General features: G+C 43.7%; 2 protein-coding genes across 2 annotated transcripts; both read right to left on the reverse strand.

Moving 5' to 3' along the window:
* Window positions 1–102: 102 nt before the first annotated feature.
* LOC120063740 (potassium voltage-gated channel subfamily E member 2) lies at window positions 103–1,225 on the reverse strand. The gene is made up of 2 exons (XM_039014037.1): window positions 1,041–1,225; window positions 103–587 (listed from the first exon to the last, which is right to left on the reverse strand). The coding sequence occupies exon 2, from the start codon at window positions 579–581 to the stop codon at window positions 249–251; it is 333 nt and encodes a 110-aa protein (XP_038869965.1). The 5' UTR covers window positions 582–587; window positions 1,041–1,225; the 3' UTR covers window positions 103–248.
* An 8,543-nt stretch (window positions 1,226–9,768) lies between these two features.
* Window positions 9,769–16,080, reverse strand: LOC120064152 (sodium/myo-inositol cotransporter-like). The gene is made up of 2 exons (XM_039014525.1): window positions 15,840–16,080; window positions 9,769–13,067 (listed from the first exon to the last, which is right to left on the reverse strand). Exon 2 carries the CDS (start codon window positions 13,010–13,012, stop codon window positions 10,856–10,858), a length of 2,157 nt encoding a protein of 718 aa, XP_038870453.1. The 5' UTR covers window positions 13,013–13,067; window positions 15,840–16,080; the 3' UTR covers window positions 9,769–10,855.
* Window positions 16,081–19,154: the final 3,074 nt, after the last annotated feature.

Consider the following 19,154-nt stretch of genomic DNA (forward strand, 5'->3'; position numbering starts at 1 on the left):
GAATTTGAAATGATTTATACTTTTACTTTTGATACTTAAGTATATTTTAGAAATTACATTTGTTTTGATACTTAAGTATATTTAAAACCAAATACTTTTAGACTTTTACTCAAGTAGTATTTTACTGGGTTACTTTCATTTTTACTTGAGTCATTCTCTATTAAGATATCCTTACTTTTACTCAAGTATGACAATTAGGTACTTTTCCATCACTGGTGTTTGTATATGGCATGTGAATATACATTGGGTTAGTTGGCCGTGGGGTTGTTGATGACGAAGCTCTGCTGTTGGAGCTGGGCGGTCCAGTCTTCCTCGATGTATTTATGGTAGGGGTCGTTAGAATGCTCACGCCGCTTCGACTTCACCGTGCTCACCAGGATCGCCACAACGATGAAGGCAAACATTCCGATCATCACTATCAGATACCATATGACGTTCCTGAAGTTCTCCTCTGCCAGAGTGTTGTCCAGAGCCTGTTCTGCCTTCGAGGAATTCCGGCTCCAGTTGTCAAGATAATGGCCCAGGGCACGGGTCAGAGAGTCCTCCAGGTGGAGGGTCATGTTTGACCAATTAGGCAGCATGATCACCTGGTGGGCGGGGTAAAGAGAGTGAATTTGATCAGTGACAGAGGTGAAGACATTGACATTGTACTGTCTTTCTGTGCACTGAATCTGCATATAAGAATACACTAACAAGCACATACACAGACAATACCGTTTATACAGAATCAGACAATGAACCTTCATATTGTATTTACAGAATCAGACAGTGAACCTTCATACTGTACATACAGAATCAGACAGCGCATACAGAATCAGACAGCGAACCTTCATACTGTACATACAGAATCAGACAGCGAACCTTCATACTGTATTTACAGAAGCAGACAATGAACGTTCATACTGTACATACAGAATCAGACAGCGAACCTTCATACTGTACATACAGAATCAGACAGCGAACCTTCATACTGTACATACAGAATCAGACAGTGAACCTTCATACCGCCCAGTTGTGACTTAAACAAGAAAACATCTGACCTGTTCAGGGTTTCCTGTATCGCTCCAGAGAGGTTGAGAAGATGTTACAATCACAGGCGTCGAAATAGAGGCTGGGTCCTGGAGGGGGGAAGTAGGACGAGAAAGAGAGAAATACCACACAATCGACCAACTAACCAGCCAACCTCAGCCTAGGACAGACAGACAGGTACAAAAAGAAACACTACTCATATTTGATCTACAGTGTTTGCTTGTGTGTGTGTGTTTGCTTGTGTGTGTTTGCGTGTGTGTGTTTGCGTGTGTGTGTTTGCGTGTGTGTGTGTGTGTGTGTGTGTGTGTGTGTGTGTGTGTGTGTGTGTGTGTGTGTGTGTGTGTGTGCGCAAGTGTTTCTGATGACCTTGAGAAAAGCATCAAGCTCAGCTGATATGGAAAGGGGAGTAGAGTGTTGAGGGTCACTCTCACCCTGCCACACAAACACACACTGTAGCCTATATTGGATTCCTAAACAGTGGCAATACTATCAATTGTGGAATAAGTTGTAATACTTGAAGTCATGTACTCAAAAAGGATCTCAAACATGCTAGCATTCAAGACAATAGTGTTAAGTGTAATAGTCTTTGCAAACATGTTTAGGTAAAGTTTGGCGCTAGTAGTGGAGCTGTTCTATAGCCTGCTGCAAAGTCTGCCTTTTGAAATTCACCTAGTACTTACAATGTTCCTGCTTGTGAAATTCCATAGCAGTACCCACATTTGCTACTAGATGGCAGACAACTTCTCCTGGTGTACTGTCACCACGTGTACCTCAGGGATTAAATTGGGCATTCGGAGGGTTTAGGGTTGAGCCAGGGTTAAACATACATTAAGGTTGAACATAAGAGTTCATATTATGGCTAGGACTGAATTGGGGTGTGGACATGAAGCTAGGGTTAGGGTTAGGGTTAGGGTTAGTGTTGAATTGGGGTGTGGACATGAAGCTAGGGTTAGGGTTAGTGTTGAATTGGGGCGTGGAAATGAAGCTAGGGTTAGGGTTAGTGTTAGGGTTAGGGTTAGTGTTGAATTGGGGCGTGGAAATGAAGCAAGGATTAGGACTTTTATCCTACTTTCTATCCTACTCCTCTTTTAAGGTGCTGGATCTCGGCTTCACCTGGCTCTCTCTTTGGACCCTTAAGGTTCTGGAGCTTGGCTTCACCTAGCTCTCTCTTTGACCCAAGGTGCAAGAGCTCGGAACCGGCTGTACCTCACCAGTTCCTCACAGATTTGTATTAGGCCTTAAGCTGTTCACCTGAGGATGGTTATAGTGTATTACTGTACATAACCAGACAGGACTCGGTGTTGTCCAGGGAAAAGAGTAGAGGAAAGTTGCTGAACCTGTTCCCATGGTCACACCCCTGCCACTCTTCTTGGGTGGAGGACATGAAACATGACCGGTACAGCACTAATAAATCTGAGGTACTGTTTGATGTGGCTGAGAGCCAGCAAACGCGCACACAAGCACACTCTGGTATGAGTTTGAGGCCTTTTATGTGATCGATGACACAGGTTTACCATCAGCTTAGTCTGTGTAATCAGGGGAGGGATCAGAGAGCACCACTGTATAGTAGCTCCACTACATGGAAGGGTTAGCCCTCTCACCCTGCACCACCACCACTATCTTTTTTGCGCAAGTGAAATATATCTACAGATATGCTAATGTTCAGTACAATACATGCATTCACAGTGTGCTCTATTCTCTCATCTCAAAGGGTCAGGTGTCTAATATCGGTGTGTCCAACAATCTGTTGTTGGGAATTGAGAGGTATAACAACACTGGAAGGTCATTTGATACGTCTTACCCCAAGATGACTGGAAGGACAATTAAAAACGTAACACGCACAGGCAGGGTCAGAGGTTGACCGGAATAACAGAGGAGAGCTGGAGGAAGGACTATGTTATGAGAGCAGCAACACAGGAACCAATGTGTCATGGACCTCCTATTAGAGACTCATGTTACATAATCAGAGAAATGGATGCTCCGCATGCCCACAAACACGCAGTTAACCACATGGCTGCCATAGTGATTATGCGTAGTAGACCTTTTTAAATGTGCTTGGTTTGTGTATGGGTCTGTGCCACGCATGTGCGTGCATGCATGTGTAAGGGCTCTATTCAATCTGTATCGCTGAAGAGTTACAGATTGCGCGACAGAAACGTACATTTCCGATTTTGACAACTGAGCCGACATATGCAGCATTTACCGTGAATGCAGTCTCCTCTAACGCAGGAACATTGCCTTTAAATTTCAATCACGCTGTAACGCTGAACTTCAGCAATACGGATTGAATAGAGCCCTAAGTATGGTGTTTGTGTATATATGAAGTCATGCCTGGATTATGCTATTATTGTGCTCGCATAAACAGTAAACAGCTTTGAGGGTTGAGTGTCTGTGAGTCAAAGGTACCAATTATACAATCCCACATGGAATTATGCATGTCCTGTATCTGTGTACATATGTCTGTGTGTGTCTGTGTGCGTGTTGAGACCTAACCTCCATTTACCAAACCCAATTTTTCCTGTGTCTCTGTCCCGTGTCCCTATTTCACAACGTCATTGCCTCACCACACACACCACCAATGTTATGCACACAGGAGGAACTATGTACATTGTCAAAACATCATTGGCTGTGGAATGTTAAATCAAAAGATACATGAAGAGGAAAATTACTAGCTAAGTGAGCTGAGCTTATGATAAGCCTCAATGACTGTCCACTGATTCCGATGTCCCTAATAGACTGCTCATTCCAACACAGATTCCAAAGAGAGGTAAATATTTCCTTTTGCCATTGAGGTCTTTTTTCTGTGGATTAATTTTTGGATCTGCTGAATCCCAGACACGCCGCCCATAGTTTGGTCAGGAGTGTGTGGTATGAATGGAATGCGTTGGTTGTGTGTTTGCGGTATATTCCACAGCGTTAGTTAGTGCTCAAACCACATTCCCGCCATGGTTGATTCCGGACTGTCACCCCCATGAGTGGGAATACCTGTGACGTGTTTATGTTCTAATAACCATTGGTCAATGACTCACTCACTGTTGTAGGACATTCTCAATCACATAAGGAAGTTTACTGTACAGAGTACTGCATATCAAATTAATTTAAAAAAAATGTAGCATTCAAGTCACTGACTAACCAGGGAACACTGTTGGTGTGATGTTCCCAGTGAATTTCCTTCTCAGTTTGGTGGGGAGTGGGCTCTGATGGGCTTTGACACACACATGTATTGTTAGGATGATGTGATGTTCCCAGTGAATTTCTCTCTAAGCTTGGTGGGGAGTGGGCTCTGATGGCTCTGCAGTTGAACCTCTGCTGAGTGACAGGCAGCAGGTAGATCACCAACATCCATCCAGCTTTGTCGTCTCTAACACATCATGGAAAGTGACTACTGTGTAAAAAAGTTAACCTTCACGCAAGAGATTTAGACAAGTTCAGAGGAGCTCTCTCTTATCCACGTCTGGCCCTGCTGTGACATGATTGGTGTATTGTTGTCAGAACCAGACCTTGAGGCGATTCTTCTCAACCCTGTCATGAGCGTCTTCGTGGAGGCAGAACAGAACTCCGGAGCTAGACTGATAAGTGGTGTAATTGACTTTAACATACTATAATGATTTCTTAAAATATTGTGTATTTATATTTAATATACTTGTAATATTGCCTACCTACATTTTTACCAACAAGAGTAACAGGAAAAAGAACGAACACTAATGTAATAAACAACAATAAACAAAGAGTGGCCTGATTGCCAGTAATTTTCCACCGAGGATGACGATATCATTGGTTTCTGCTGGGGAGGGGCAGATGACTGATCCCAACCAATAAGAGAAACAGTTACATCCTGTGGATTTCACTCACTTTGAGAATGTGAGACATTTTTACATTTTTTACATTTTAGTCATTTAGCAGACGCTCTTATCCAGAGCGACTTACAGTAGAGTGCATACATTTTATTACATTTTACATTTCATTACATTTTACATTTCATTACCTTTTTTACATACTGAGACAAGGATATCCCTACCGGCCAAACCCTCCCTAACCCTCCCTAACCCAGACGACGCTATGCCAATTGTGCGTCGCCCCACGGACCTCCCGGTTGCGGCCGGCTGCGACAGAGCCTGGGCGCGAACCCAGCCCAGCCTGGGCGCGAACCCAGAGACTCTGGTGGCGCAGCTAGCACTGCGATGCAGTGCCCTAGACCACTGCGCCACCCGGGAGACTGAGACACCATTGACACAGCAGCAGCAGAGGGTCAAATACCACCCTGCAGGCAGCATGTACACACTCAGATGAAACAGGGAGCTTAGTCAACCAAGAACAGGCATTCATTAGGCTAGCTGAGAATATTAACAGCGGTGTTGAAGCATGGCCAGCTAAATATAGATACTTGTAGGAATATCACACAACCATTTGAAAATCATATTTTTGTGAATAGTCCAATAGGTGAGGTTGTGGCTTGGTTTGGTCAACACCATGATGACAATGAGCTTCTGTTACGTTGTCACCTGTCCCCTTTCAGAATCCCTGGAGCTTTACTTTTATTAGCGAGGCAGTGTTCATGTGTATCATCCCCGTCGCAATTTCCTGTGTGGCTTCCATAGAAATGAAATAGGCTTGAAACGCATATGAGTGTGGTACAAAGGTGTTGATCATATGCATGGTGGTTTCTATGTGTTTGATGCAATTCCAACAACTCCGTTCCAGACATTATTATAAGCTGTCCTCCCCTCAGCAGTCTCCTCTGGTTCATTCATTGAGCCATGGAACATCACTCATACCGTAGGACTCACTCATCAGGCCTTCCATTGACTGTGTATTCTATAATCATGGTTACAAAGTATGAAGTCATTTGTTTGACTTAAAAGCAGTGTTTTACTGCAAACGTCAGGAATGTCACTCTACTGTGGAAAAGTACAGAGGGAGAGGGAGAAGAAACAGTGGAGGATGATAAAGATATGGAGGAGGCAGGGAGAAAGCTGGCACTGTCCCTGTATATAAACTCAGTAACCAGGACCCTGTCTTTCAAAGATAATTCATAAAAATCCAAATAACTTCACAGATCTTCATTGTAAAGGGTTTAAACACTGTTTACCATGCTTGTTCAATGAACCATAAACAATTCATGAACATGCACCTGTGGAATGGTCGTTAAGACACTAAAAGCTTACAGACGGTAGGCAATTAAGGTCACAGTTATTAAAACGTAGGACACTAAAGAGGCCTTTCTTCTGACTCTGAAATACACCAAAAGAAAGATGCCCAGGGTCCCTACTCATCTGCGTGAACGTGCCTTAGGCATGCTGCAAGGAGGCATGAGGACTGCAGATGTGGCCAGGGCAATAAATTGCAATGTCCGTACTGTGAGACGCCTAAGACAGCACTAAAGGGAGACAGGACGGACAGTGGATCGTCCTCGCAGTGGCAGACCACGTGTAACAACACCTGCACAGGATCGGTACATCTGAACATCACACCTGTGGGACAGGTACAGGATGGCAACAACAACTGCCCGAGTTACACCAGGAATGCACAATCCCTCCATCAGTGCTCAGACTGTCCGCAATAGGCTGAGAGAGGCTTGTAGGCCTGTTGTAAGGCAGGTCCTCACCGGCAACAATGTCACCTATGGGCACAAACCCACCGTCGCTTGACAAGACAGGACTGGCAAAAAGTGCTCTTTACTGACGAGTCACGTTTATCGTCGAAGGAATGAGCGTTACCCCGAGGCCTGTACTCTGGAGCGGGATCGATTTGGAGGTGGAGGGTCCGTCATGGTCTGGGGCGGTGACACAGCATCATCGGACTGAGCTTGTTGTCATTGCAGGCAATCTCAACGCTGTCCGTTACAGGCAAGACATCCTCCTCCCTCATGTGGTACCCTTCCTGCAGGCTCATCCTGACATGACCCTCAAGCATGACAATGCCACCAGCCATACTGCTCGTTCTATGCGTCATTTCCTGCAAGACAGGAATGTCAGTGTTCTGCCATGGCCAGCGAAGAGCCCGGATCTCAATCCCATTGAGCACATCTGGGACCTGTTGGATCGGAGGGTGAGGGCTAGGGCCATTCCCCCCAGAAGTGTCCGGGAACTTGCAGGTGCCTTGGTGGAAGAGTGGGGTAACATCTTACAGCAATAACTGGCAAATCTGGTGCAGTCCATGAGGAGAAGATGCACTGCAGTACTTAATGCACCTGGTGGCCACACCAGATACTGACTGTTACTTTTGATTTTGAACCCCCCTTTGTTCAGGGAAACATTATTTCATTTCTGTTAGTCACATGTCTGTGGAACTTGTTCAGTTTATGTCTCAGTTGTTGAATCTTATGTTAATACAAATATTTACACACGTTAAGTTTGCTGAAAATAAACCCAGTTGTCAGTGAGAGGACGTTTCTTTTTTCCCCGAGTTTAGCTTCCGGTCTTATTTCTTGTGTTTTTTGGTGTGTTATACTATTTTGATATTGAATACTGCACTGTTGGTTAGGGCTTGCAAGTTAACCATTTAACTGTACTTGTGAAAGATACAACTTGAAACTGGAGAGCTGATGTGAGACATTCCTGAGAAAATGATCATCTGCAAAGAAGCCTTGAATCATCCAATCCCCTCCAGCCTTGGAAAAAATTAATAATAGCGTTACATAACCCGTCAGTCAGGTGCCACAGAGGTACTAAGCCCAAGGGATTCATGGGAAACACTTAAAAGACACAACCTATCCCCTCAGCCCTCAAATTAAGTGGACACATTTGATGACGTATCATGACATTTGACGAGTATACACTTGCAGGGCAAGGGAGGAATGAATTATTGTTTTTAAATGGACCACCCTTGGCCAGAAATTCGTCAATCGTTCATCCCGCGATGATTGTTTTCAGCCACCTTGTGGGTGCTTTATACGCTACAGTCAATTATGAGCGCATGTCCACTTATATTAACAATTTATATATTTAATATATGCCTACTGTATGATAGCTAGCAAATTAATTAGATAACTAACGTTTGCCCGTCTAGCTGGAACTTCTGAAGAATTATTTTTTCCCCCTACAATTTCCAAAAGACAACACATTTACGATAAGTGTTTGTGCCATCATGTGCATTAGTAGCACAATTGAACTTATTTGCTTTCGTTTTTACTTACACATGTATGTTGACTTATCCATTGATGTTAAGTTTTCGCTGACTTTTCTTTGCGGATGTACAATCGTCGCGAATTTAATTATGGGGAGTTTCAGGCCCAGAGTGAACATAATTGTACACGCAAAGCCGACTACAAACGAGGGCTGAGGGGCTTACGTTGCAAACATCCCTTGCTCGGCTTATCATTTGGACCACCCGCCAAGATAGCGACGGGGATTCCCCCCAGGGCATAAGGCAAAGATAAGTGGACGAGGGTGTGTCTAAGTGTAGACAGTGATTTATGAACTTGTCATATGACAACCATGTTATTTTTATACCCTTTACATTTAAAATAAATACATTTACTTATTTTCCACAGGAACTTTATTTGTAGACTTCTAAAACTAAAATTTATCGGAAAAAGAAAACGTTTAAAGCTTTCGTCTCAATCCAGTTTTTCAAAAGATTAAATACATAGAAATAGAACGGACAAATAGTTGCCTAGATTGGTAACTCCTGTTCAATCAATTTAAGCCTATATATATATATATGATAACACGGAACCCAAACTGGCTGCGCGTGTGCGCCATCGTGCATAAATGTATTTTGTGCCCCCAACACCAAACGCGATCACGACACGCAACTTAAAATATCAAACTCTGAACCAATTTTATTAATTTGGGGACATGCCGAAAAGCATTTAACATTTTTGGCAATTTAGCTAACTAGCTTGCACTTGCTAGCTAATTTGTCTTATTTACCATGTCCTCTACTTCACCAATTAATACATAAAACGGTCAACCGAATCATTTCTAGTCATCTCTCATCCTTCCGGGCCTTTTCTTCTCTTGACTTTATAATGCGATTGGCAACTTTCATAAATTAGGTGCATTACCGCCACTGACCTTGTTCGTCTCCAGTCACCCACGTGGGTATAACCAATAAGGAGATGGCATGTGGGTACCTGCTTCTATAAACCAATGAGGAGATGGGAGAAGCAGGACTTGCAGCGGGATCTGCGTCAGAAATAGAACTGACTTCTATTTTAGCCCTTAGCAACGCAGACGCTCGTTGGCGCGCGTGAGCAGTGTGGGTGCAATAATATAGATTTCAAAATGTATTTTGCGACGCGAGCGGTGTAGTCCGCCTGTAATCCTCCTTTTATCAGACTCGGAACAGGGATGGTTAGCGAAGCTTTAATTTTCAGCAAAACAAGTACAGGTCTGAAATAGCATGTCTACGTTGCAAATGAATCTCCATTGGGTACGCTATTGAAGAGTTGCCACTATTTCACTACAAAACATTAGCCAATTAATAGCAAGGCTTAATAATAACCATAGCATTCACTGCTCAAATTAGCATTGTTTTGTCTTCTTGTAAAACAAAAACATTTTCTTCAGCATTGAACACTAAGACACATTTGGTAAGAGGTTTCACTCAAATGCATGTTGTGTTTATTTTACCTTTATTTAACTAGGCACGTCAGTTTAGAACAAATTCTTATCTTCAATGACGGCCTAGGAACAGTGGGTTAACTGCCTTCTTCAGGGTCAGAACGACAGATTTTTACCTTGTCAGCTTATATTTTTGTTCAGTATAAATAAAGGTCAAACAAAAGACACAAAAAACAGGGCTTGGTTTTAGTGTTCTGCCACTAAGTTACCAAAATAGCTTACTGAACAAATGTCATGACATTAACTGTGGAAGATACAACATTCAGACAAACAGTAAGAAATTGCAAATATTAACCTAATCATAAACACATGACAAACTACGAGCATTGATACTGTATGTTCCATTCCTTGCAATGCTACAATAAGTCTATAATAAAAAGTAGAGTTTTTCATGTTGACAAACTTTCATCTTTATACTTAAGAAAATCATTTTTACACATTCTACAGCAACTCACCTGGGTATTCTTAGGAATTGGAAACATCAGAAAATAAAAAGTAATAGGACAAACATTAACTAAATAATTTGGTAAAAATTCTAAGCATTTGCAATCACCATATATAATGCTATTAGGAAGGGAAAACACTTATGAGTTTTATTCTCCATCTGTGGTAGAGGGTGGTGGCTTTGAGGTAATCTCTGCATAACAAAAAGGCCTTAAAATGGTTTCTTAAACTTTCTCGATAGAAGAGCTGGTGGAATAACACAGCAGCACACTATTAAGCTGTAATAAACAAGGAATTCACCCATCTTAACCAATTGTGCTGATAAGGATATAGTAACATAGTAGTACATGGAAAGTCTGAACACACTATTCGTATACCACATACAGTACATTTTCAAAGTACATAGACATTCAGATATATGGGTGTGCTATAGCTAACATCACTACAAAGTCAATGGTCCCAATAACACTTTTAGCACAGAAACAACTGTTCAAGGAAATATAAAAAGTGAATATAAATAATGCTAATGTCACACATTCAAATAGAATACCACAGTTCTATAAATCACAATAGATATGTCAGTCACATTAACAACAAGCACTTTACAAAAATGACAAGTACAGGATAGAGTTGAAGAGGTTCGGAGTTTTGAGACAAGACAGAAGATTCAATTGTTTCAAAAGAATGATTTCAAAAAGCTTAGTGAATCCTTGTTAGGAAGCTGCACTGTAAATATTAAACTTCAGATTCATAAAATATTAGAAAATTGTAACTTCCCTTGAAACAATCCCCAACAACCCCTCCTTTGGCCCAGTCTATAGAGAAAAGTAGACAAATAGGAATATTCCCAATGAGCAGACGAGAAACAGGCCACAGTTGAGCAGCAGTTTGGTTCTGGGTGGCTCGTACAGCATCTCCATAACGGCTCTCTCGTCCTCCACTGTCCTTTTGGGATGGGCATCATATGCCGCTTCCTTAAACCCACAGAACCACTCCAACAGCTGCATGCACCTCCCACCCTCCTCATCCCCACAACCTTCCTCTGCATGCACTAGCCCTGGGTGCCCGTTATCAAACTGGGTGGTGGGCGTTGCTAGTGTCATTTCCGGGGTTGTCTCGCCGCTGGGAGTCGCGGGGTCAAAGTCAGAAGGCGGAGCTAGCAGCTTGACGTCCTCCCCATCTAGACACCTAGCATTGCAGATGTCTGGGGGCAGATCCTTATAGAGGCCTCCATTCCCATTCAACTGCAAAGGGCTCTTATCCGTCAGCTTGTACATCTCCTCACAGTCTTTGAGGAGAAGCTTTCCCATGTTACGCAGGCCCCATAATGTGGTGGTGCGGATCTGCTCCTTATCTGGAGGAGGGTTGCAGAGACTGACGACCACAGCCACCAGTCCAGACACCCAGAACAGCCCAGCAGCCACATACATGTAGTGGACATGTGTGATGAAGAAAGGCCTGTCGTCTGGCTGGTCACAGGGAGGCTCTCGGTAAATAAACGCCAAGATCAGCCGGGTGGTACCCAGCGCAAACCCGGTCATACCGCCCCAGAATGCACCCCTTTCGTTGCAGCGCTTCCAGAACACACCCAGCAGGAAGAGGGCGGCAATGGGCGGGGTTAGGTATCCGGCTACTTCCTGTATGTACAAGTACATCTGGCCGCCCTGCATCTCGATGATGACAGGGACCCAGGCGATGCTGATAACCACCATGAACACCACGAACAGCCGGCCCACCAACAACAGCTCTTTATGGGACGCGCCACGCCTAGCACTCTGGTAGATGTCCAGGGTGAAGATGGTGCTAGCACTGTTAAAGATGGAGTCCAGATCACTCATGAGAGCCGCAATCATCACAGCCATCATCAGCCCTCGCAGTCCCACAGGCATCACTGCCATGACCAGCCGCGGGTAGGCGATATTGGAGCACCCCGCCTTAGAGCCACACACAGCCAGGCAGTGCTCTGGCCCAATGCAGGCTATCTCGTCTGCAAACAAGATCCGGGATATCATCCCGGGGATAACGATAATAAACATGGGCAGGACCTTCAGGAAGCCAGCCATCAGCGTGGAGCCCTTGGCGTGGGCGAGGTTCTTAGCAGCCAGCACCCTCTGGACGATGACCTGGTCAGCACACCAGTACCAGATGGAAGCTGGAGTTTGACCTAAGAGGAAGCCAGGCCAGGGGATGTCCTCATCCAGCGGGCCCCGGAGGATCCTCAGGGAGTCTGGCTTGGGCTCGATGCGGCAGGAGGGTGAGTGGGTGAAGTTCCCACTGGCCAGGATAGCCGTTACATTTGGGACAGCTAGCATGTACTTGGTCCGAACCCCTTCAAGACCACCGACCTTGATCAGGCTGATGATGGTCAGGCTGAGAGCTCCACCAATCATCAGCACTGCCTGGAGGGTGTCTGTGTACATGACCGCAACCAGGCCGCCGGTGACCGTAAGCAGTGCGGTCATACTAATGAGCAGAATGATGGACAGGTAGAGATTCCAGCCCAGTGACTCCTGGATGAAAAGCGCCCCGGCATACAAGTCCACAGAGATCTTGGTGAAGATGTAGAGCAGCACAGAAAGGGAAGCAAAGTACACCTTTAGCCTATTGCCCCCATAACGTTTGGACAGGTACTCCGGCATGGTGTACACACCAGAGTGGATATACACAGGTATGAAGACCCAGCCCAGCAGCTGCAGCAGGAGAAGAGCGTTAAACTCCCATGCTCCCACAGCAAAGCCGCTGGCTGCTCCCGACCCAGCCAGGCCTATGAAGTGTTCACTGCCGATGTTGCTGACAAACAGGGACGCTCCGATCACCCACCACGTCATGGAGCGTCCCGCAAGGAAGTATCCGCTCACCGTGCTCCGGTTGGCCTTCCACATGGCGAAGAACCCGATGCTCAGCACCAGGATGAAGTACAGCACCACCACAGCAATGTCTGCTGCCTCCATGACAGCCGTACCCATCTTCATTGTGAGTGCTAAACGGAACCACTGGTTCAAAACGGCTGAAAAACTCCCTTGAACCCTGCAAAAGTCAAAGCCAAGTTTTAGCGTAACAGAAGGGCAATAAAAATTCTCTATCCTTTGGTTTGCTGTCTGGACGGAAGCTGTAGTATCCACCGTCAGGTCAAATTCACTAGGGGTGTCTGCATTTGGGGGTGCAATCCACCTGCACTGAGAACACTAGTTTTAAGGGAGGATGCAGCAGGCCTCTGGTCTAGTATAGCCTAGAGTTTACATTCCTGCAAGACAGCAAAGACAAAGACAAACACCTGATTAGAGCCTGTGTCAGATGGGAACCAAGAAAGGTGACACACATTCTAAAATTGATTAAATTGTCCCCCCCTGCTAGCTGCGCCACCAGAGTCTCTGGGTTCGCGCCCAGGCTCTGTCGCAGCCGGCCGCGACCGGGAGGTCCGTGGGGCGACGCACAATTGGCTTAGCGTCGTCCGGGTTAGGGAGGGTTTGGCCGGTAGGGATATCCTTGTCTCATCGCGCTCCAGCGACTCCTGTGGCGGGCCGGGCGCAGTGCGCGCTAACCGAGGGGGGCGGGTGCACGGTGTTTCCTCCGACACATTGGTGCGGCTGGCTTCCGGGTTGGAGGCGCGCTGTGTTAAGCAGTGCGGCTTGGTTGGGTTGTGCTTCGGAGGACGCATGGCTTTCGACCTTCGTCTCTCCCGAGCCCGTACGGGGGTTGTAGCGATGAGACAAGATAGTAATTACTAGTGATTGGATACCACGAAAATTGGGGAGAAAAGGGGATAAAAAAAATATTGTCCCCCCCTCTCAATCTACATACAATACCCCATAATGACATAGCAAAAACAGGTTTAGACATTTTTGCAAATGTATTAAAAATAAACTTAATCACATTTACATAAGTATTAAGATACTTTACTCAGTACTTTGTTGTATCATCTTTGGCAGTGATTACAGCCTCAAGTCTTGGGTATGACACTAAGCTTGGCACACCTGTATTTGGGGAGTTTCTCCCATTCTTCTCTGGAGATCCTCAAGCTCCGTTAGGTTGGATGGGGAGCGTCGATGCACAGCTATTTACACATTGATTTGGACCTTCGATAGACAGTTGTGCCTTTCCAAACCATGTCCAATCAATTGAATTTACCACAGGTGTACTCCAATCAAGTTGTATAAACATCTCAAGGATGATCAATGGTAACAGGATGCACCTGGGCTCAATTTTGAGTCTCATAGCAAAGGGTCTGAATACTTATGTAAATGTGATATTTCAGTTAATTTTTAATACATTTGCAAACATTGAAAAAAAATCTGTTTTACTGTCATTATGGGGTATTGTTTGTCGATTGACGAGGAAATATAACAATTTAGTTACATTTTAGAATAAGGCTGTAATGTAACAAAATGTGGAAAAAGGGGTCTGAATACTTTCCGAAAGGGACACACGCAACATTTCTGAGAAACAGGTCATCAAAACAGAGCTTGATCAGATGACTTTAGGTCACACTCAAACTGGGCATGGTAACAGATTTAAAAACCATATTTACAGTAACTTTCTCTAGCCCTCACTCCAATCTCTTAAATAGTGGCTAAACCTAAAAGAGAAAGAGCCATGTCCATCTCAGAGCTTCAAACCAAAAAGTCTAGCAGCTCAGTCCATGTGAAGAGATCAAAAATGCCTACATAGCCTAGTGTTTAAATAAGGAGTAATTATATTTTTAAAATATATATAAAAAATACAAATAAAATCACTCATTCATGTATTACACAATAATTTTCAATCATGACAGACGCATTATGATTACATCAGCCCCCAACCAAGTCATTATCCCAGAGGCAAGCATTGCTAATTATTTAATAGACAATACGATATTTTAGATTAATATTTCTGGTCACCTTCAGCATCATCGTCTACAGCTAGTGCTGACCGATTAACCAATTTTTGGTTTTGTTGCCGCAATATTGTTTGTTGTTTTTAAAACAGCTAATTGACCAACGTCGATTCAAATACTTGAAATACATTTTATTTATTTTGAGCCGAACGTGCCGTTCCTCTAGAAAGAAATCAAATAATAAACGAGAAATGTAGTTTTCATTAAGCAAATATTCTACCTAGTTCAGCGCAGAAACGTGGTAATTAACTACAATGACCATAATCCATTGCGCTAGTTTTCGTCCCAGCTCAGAGAGAAAGAGGTTCCTACTCTTGTCAATATCTTTCCAAAATAATCACAATGCATTTCTATGGCCTTATTTTGGACGCAACTTGTCTTCCCGCCTTTGGGACGGCTCCCATTGTCAAGGCATAGACATGAGCATCTTGTCATTATATACAAATCTACGCTAAATACACAGACCGCATGAGAGAGGAATATGCACAACTACGAGGGACAAAGACAGCTCGTGAAAGTTGGCCTTATCTACTTTGAAGAAATGGTATCAACATGATACTTGTAAGAGAGATATGAGGATCAGTGCAATATAGTCAAAGTATTATCACGACATGTGGCACGCTACACAACAGCGGCGGAATATTCTAGAAAAAGACTACGCGCATCTTCCGCATTGCCAAGGAGGGTATATCTAATTGAGGTAGGCCATATATGTAGTCTCGTCGTAGTTTGAGTAAAACAAGTGTGGTTGAATTCGTCAAATAGAATAGGACCCTGACCTAGTAGCCTATATTCAATGCACAATAGTAAATTAAGCGCTAAACTTTCTCCATCACCATCTTTTGTCCCTTCTGCTTTTCTAGCGTCAGTTACATTATCTAGGCTACAAATTAAAACGGGCGGCCATCACAAAAATACACACTCACCATTGCAATTACAATACTCCGCTATATTGTAGCTAATGTAGGCTACATCAAACCACAAGTTCAGGATGCGACTGTCTGAGCCTGCTTTTCTGGCAACAGTATGTATGTGTCTCTTCCTGCGTCAGTTCTTCCGATGTAGCGATAGTTCGTGTCCTCTGTTTCGGAGCAATTAGTTTTAACACACAAGGTAGCTAGCTGCACTTTATAAGCATCGACTCTGCTTCTTCCCCATTGCCACGCCCTTCATGTGTAATACCAGAGAGGAAGCGGAAGAGAGAGGCCCAACTCGGCGGAAAATCATTAGGTTTTGTATGTAGCTCAATGAGAGTGTCGAATTTGATTAAATAGAAGTTTCGTAATGCTTAAGTTGTTACTGATGTACTGCTTTGGACACGTGACATCCCGGCTACTTTGAGAAAAACACATTTGAGTTGCCTCGAGATGTATATGCATATTCATGACATGAGGCTAGTAGCATAGCATCTCTCTCCATACAGCCGGTTGACGTCAACAACCCTCGTCGAATATTTTTTTAACTACAATAATGAGATTTATACAGCAATCCAAAGAACGTATTGGCGGGCGCTAGACAGTCGTCCGCTTTGTGGACGACTCCCATTGTTAGGGCGAGGAGACATGTAGTATCTTGTTAGTTTATCCATAATCTTTGGTAAAACACATGTGACGTTTCAAATGCAACACGCCCATTGGTTATTCTTCTAATTCTAGTAGCCTGGAATTGAAATACCGTATTGTTTTGAGGCGCAATTGAATTTTTCGGATAACAACCGACTCAGAATGCATGCTACTTACTGTAAGTGAACCTGTTAGGCTACTTAGGTCGAAATTGCCTTAAACCCTACTTTGCCTAATTAACCGACTAGTTTACATATCCTGGTTGATAATGAGCTTTAACAGTGGAATGGTAATAACTGAACAATCTAGAAACTGGCACTTTTGGATATATTAACTTGTAAAACCCTTGTACTCTTCCTTCAAAGTGTTCAACTTTCCAGAAATGTATATCGGCATATAGCCTAATCTGACCTATTAACAGGCTACATACAACTCATGCATCTATCTAAAATGTAATGTCATAGCATATGGGGGAGATAAACGGGATGCATTTGATAAGTTATTAAAGTTATTTGCTGTCTCAATAACACAATACAGTGACAGCTGGGTCTCCCATTCAATGCGTCCATCATTTACGTCAATTTACAGTGTAAGGGTATTCAATCGTTGGGCACAGGCGTAGGAACCACACAGGTAACCTTACGCCTTTTGATTAGTTACTAGCTCCTGCCATTCTCTCTGATAAATAAATAGACTCTGTCTGATGTAGGACTTGACAAATTTAAGACTATTAAAATTATACCTTAGTCAAGATATGTTGACCTGTATGCAATGATAAACCCTTCAGTTCAGCGCACACATAAGTGGCATGTTTTATCATGGTGAAAGGTGCGTAAGATGTCTGGAGAAGCCACTTTGGCTGTGTCACTGCGCATCTGTGAGTATGAAATACATAATGCTTAAACAATGTGGATCCATCTACACTCGGCCCCTAAACTACATACTGACACAGTCTGACAGTATCTTCATACAGGTTATGTTGGGACAACTAGGCCTGTGTCAATACATACATGAGGTGATATCAGCAAGAATGCACTTATAAGCTTTATATAAAACAGAGCTCCTATTTTAATTACATAGGCCTAATTTTTAACACTTTCTGAGAACCTGATAAGTAGCCAACTATATGGCCTTGATGAGAAAATAGTATTGTCCCACACATTTACATTTTAGTCATTTAGCAAACGCTTTTATCCAGACCGACTTCATACATTTTTGTACTGGTCCCCCGTAGGGATCAAACCCACAACCCTGACGTTCCAAACGCCATGCACTACCAACTGAGCCACATAGCTTAAACAAATTAAATTGGTTGCTTTTCTGCCAAAGTGTATCTGACAAGGACAGTGAATTTCCACTTACTATTTTTTTAGGTCTAGGAAGTAAATTCTTCTTCTCTGTATTTTTTATGGCGGTTGGCAACCAACTTTAAGGTGCCATTACCGCCACCAACTGGACTGGAGTGTGGACCAGAGACAGGGAAGGTCTAAATCCTACCTAATATTCTCATCTCCCTAAGGAAACGAAATACATAATTAAATACTACATCCCCTGAAGATTTCCCCAGCAGTTCACTTAATGTTGGCTCTTCAACCCCATTACTCCTTAAACTCCTTAACAATCACTTAATTTCCCTCCCATATTGCTGGTACTGAAATAGAACGTGTTCCACTGTCTCCATCTCCTCCTGACAATGATCACACCTCCCAGTCTGCAGTTGTTCTACCAATTTCAAAGGTAGGACACACTATTGAGCCTTGTGTGTCCCAGTCTCTGATTACACACTCCTCCCTTCTCTCTCGACCTGAGGACCTCCCTGCTCCCACCTTTTCCTGTATCTTATACAGGTGTCTTCCCTTTCTCTTCCTTTTCCACAACTCTTGCCATTTCTTTTTAACTACTGTTTTTATCAACCCCTTGGCTTCTTCTTTACTGATTGACAATTCCATCTCAACATTAGGATGTTTAAGAGCCTGCTTGGCGATAACATCCACCTCCTCATTCCCCTCTACTCCCACATGAGCTGGTGCACACAGGAACATCACAAATACCACAATCTGTCTCACCCTATACAAGCACTGCAAAACCTCATACAACACATCCTGTCTGCTCTGAGACACAAATTAATTTAATCTTATCAGTGCTGCACAGGAGTCAGAGTAGATGACTACCCTGTCTGGCCTCACCTCCTCCACCGACTCTGCAACCAAGAGTATGGCCAGCAACTCCATTGTGTAAACAGATAAATTATCCTTTGTTCATTTTGTCACTGCCACCTTAGACTCAGGAACACTAAAAGCTGCACCTGTCCTCCCAGTTTTAGGGTCTATAGATCCATCTGTGAATATATTCAAGAAAGCATAGTATTGTGTTTTTAAATGTTCACTTACAACAGAATCTACTCCTTCCTTAACAACTTACCCTCTCAAGCAACCTAGCTCTATCCCTGGCTGAGGGAGCAACCAAGCAGTGGAGGCTGCTGAGGGCATGACGGTTCACAATAATCGCTGGAATGTAACAAATCGAATGGCAAACACTTGGAAACCATGTGTTTGATGTATTTGATACCATCACACTTACTCCGCTCCAGCCATTACCACAAGCCAATTAAGGTGCCACCAACCCCCTGTGCAACCAGTGGGATAGCAGGAAGACACACAGAGGGGCTAAACTCCTTCC

The sequence above is a fragment of the Salvelinus namaycush genome, chromosome 19, assembly GCF_016432855.1.
Source record: "Salvelinus namaycush isolate Seneca chromosome 19, SaNama_1.0, whole genome shotgun sequence".
Lineage (NCBI taxonomy): Eukaryota > Metazoa > Chordata > Actinopteri > Salmoniformes > Salmonidae > Salvelinus > Salvelinus namaycush.

Bases quoted from the DNA above. Each gene is read 5' to 3' on its own strand.
- LOC120063740 (XM_039014037.1), bottom strand. From the start codon at position 581: ATGCTGCCTAATTGGTCAAACATGACCCTCCACCTGGAGGACTCTCTG.
- LOC120064152 (XM_039014525.1), bottom strand. From the start codon at position 13,012: ATGAAGATGGGTACGGCTGTCATGGAGGCAGCAGACATTGCTGTGGTG.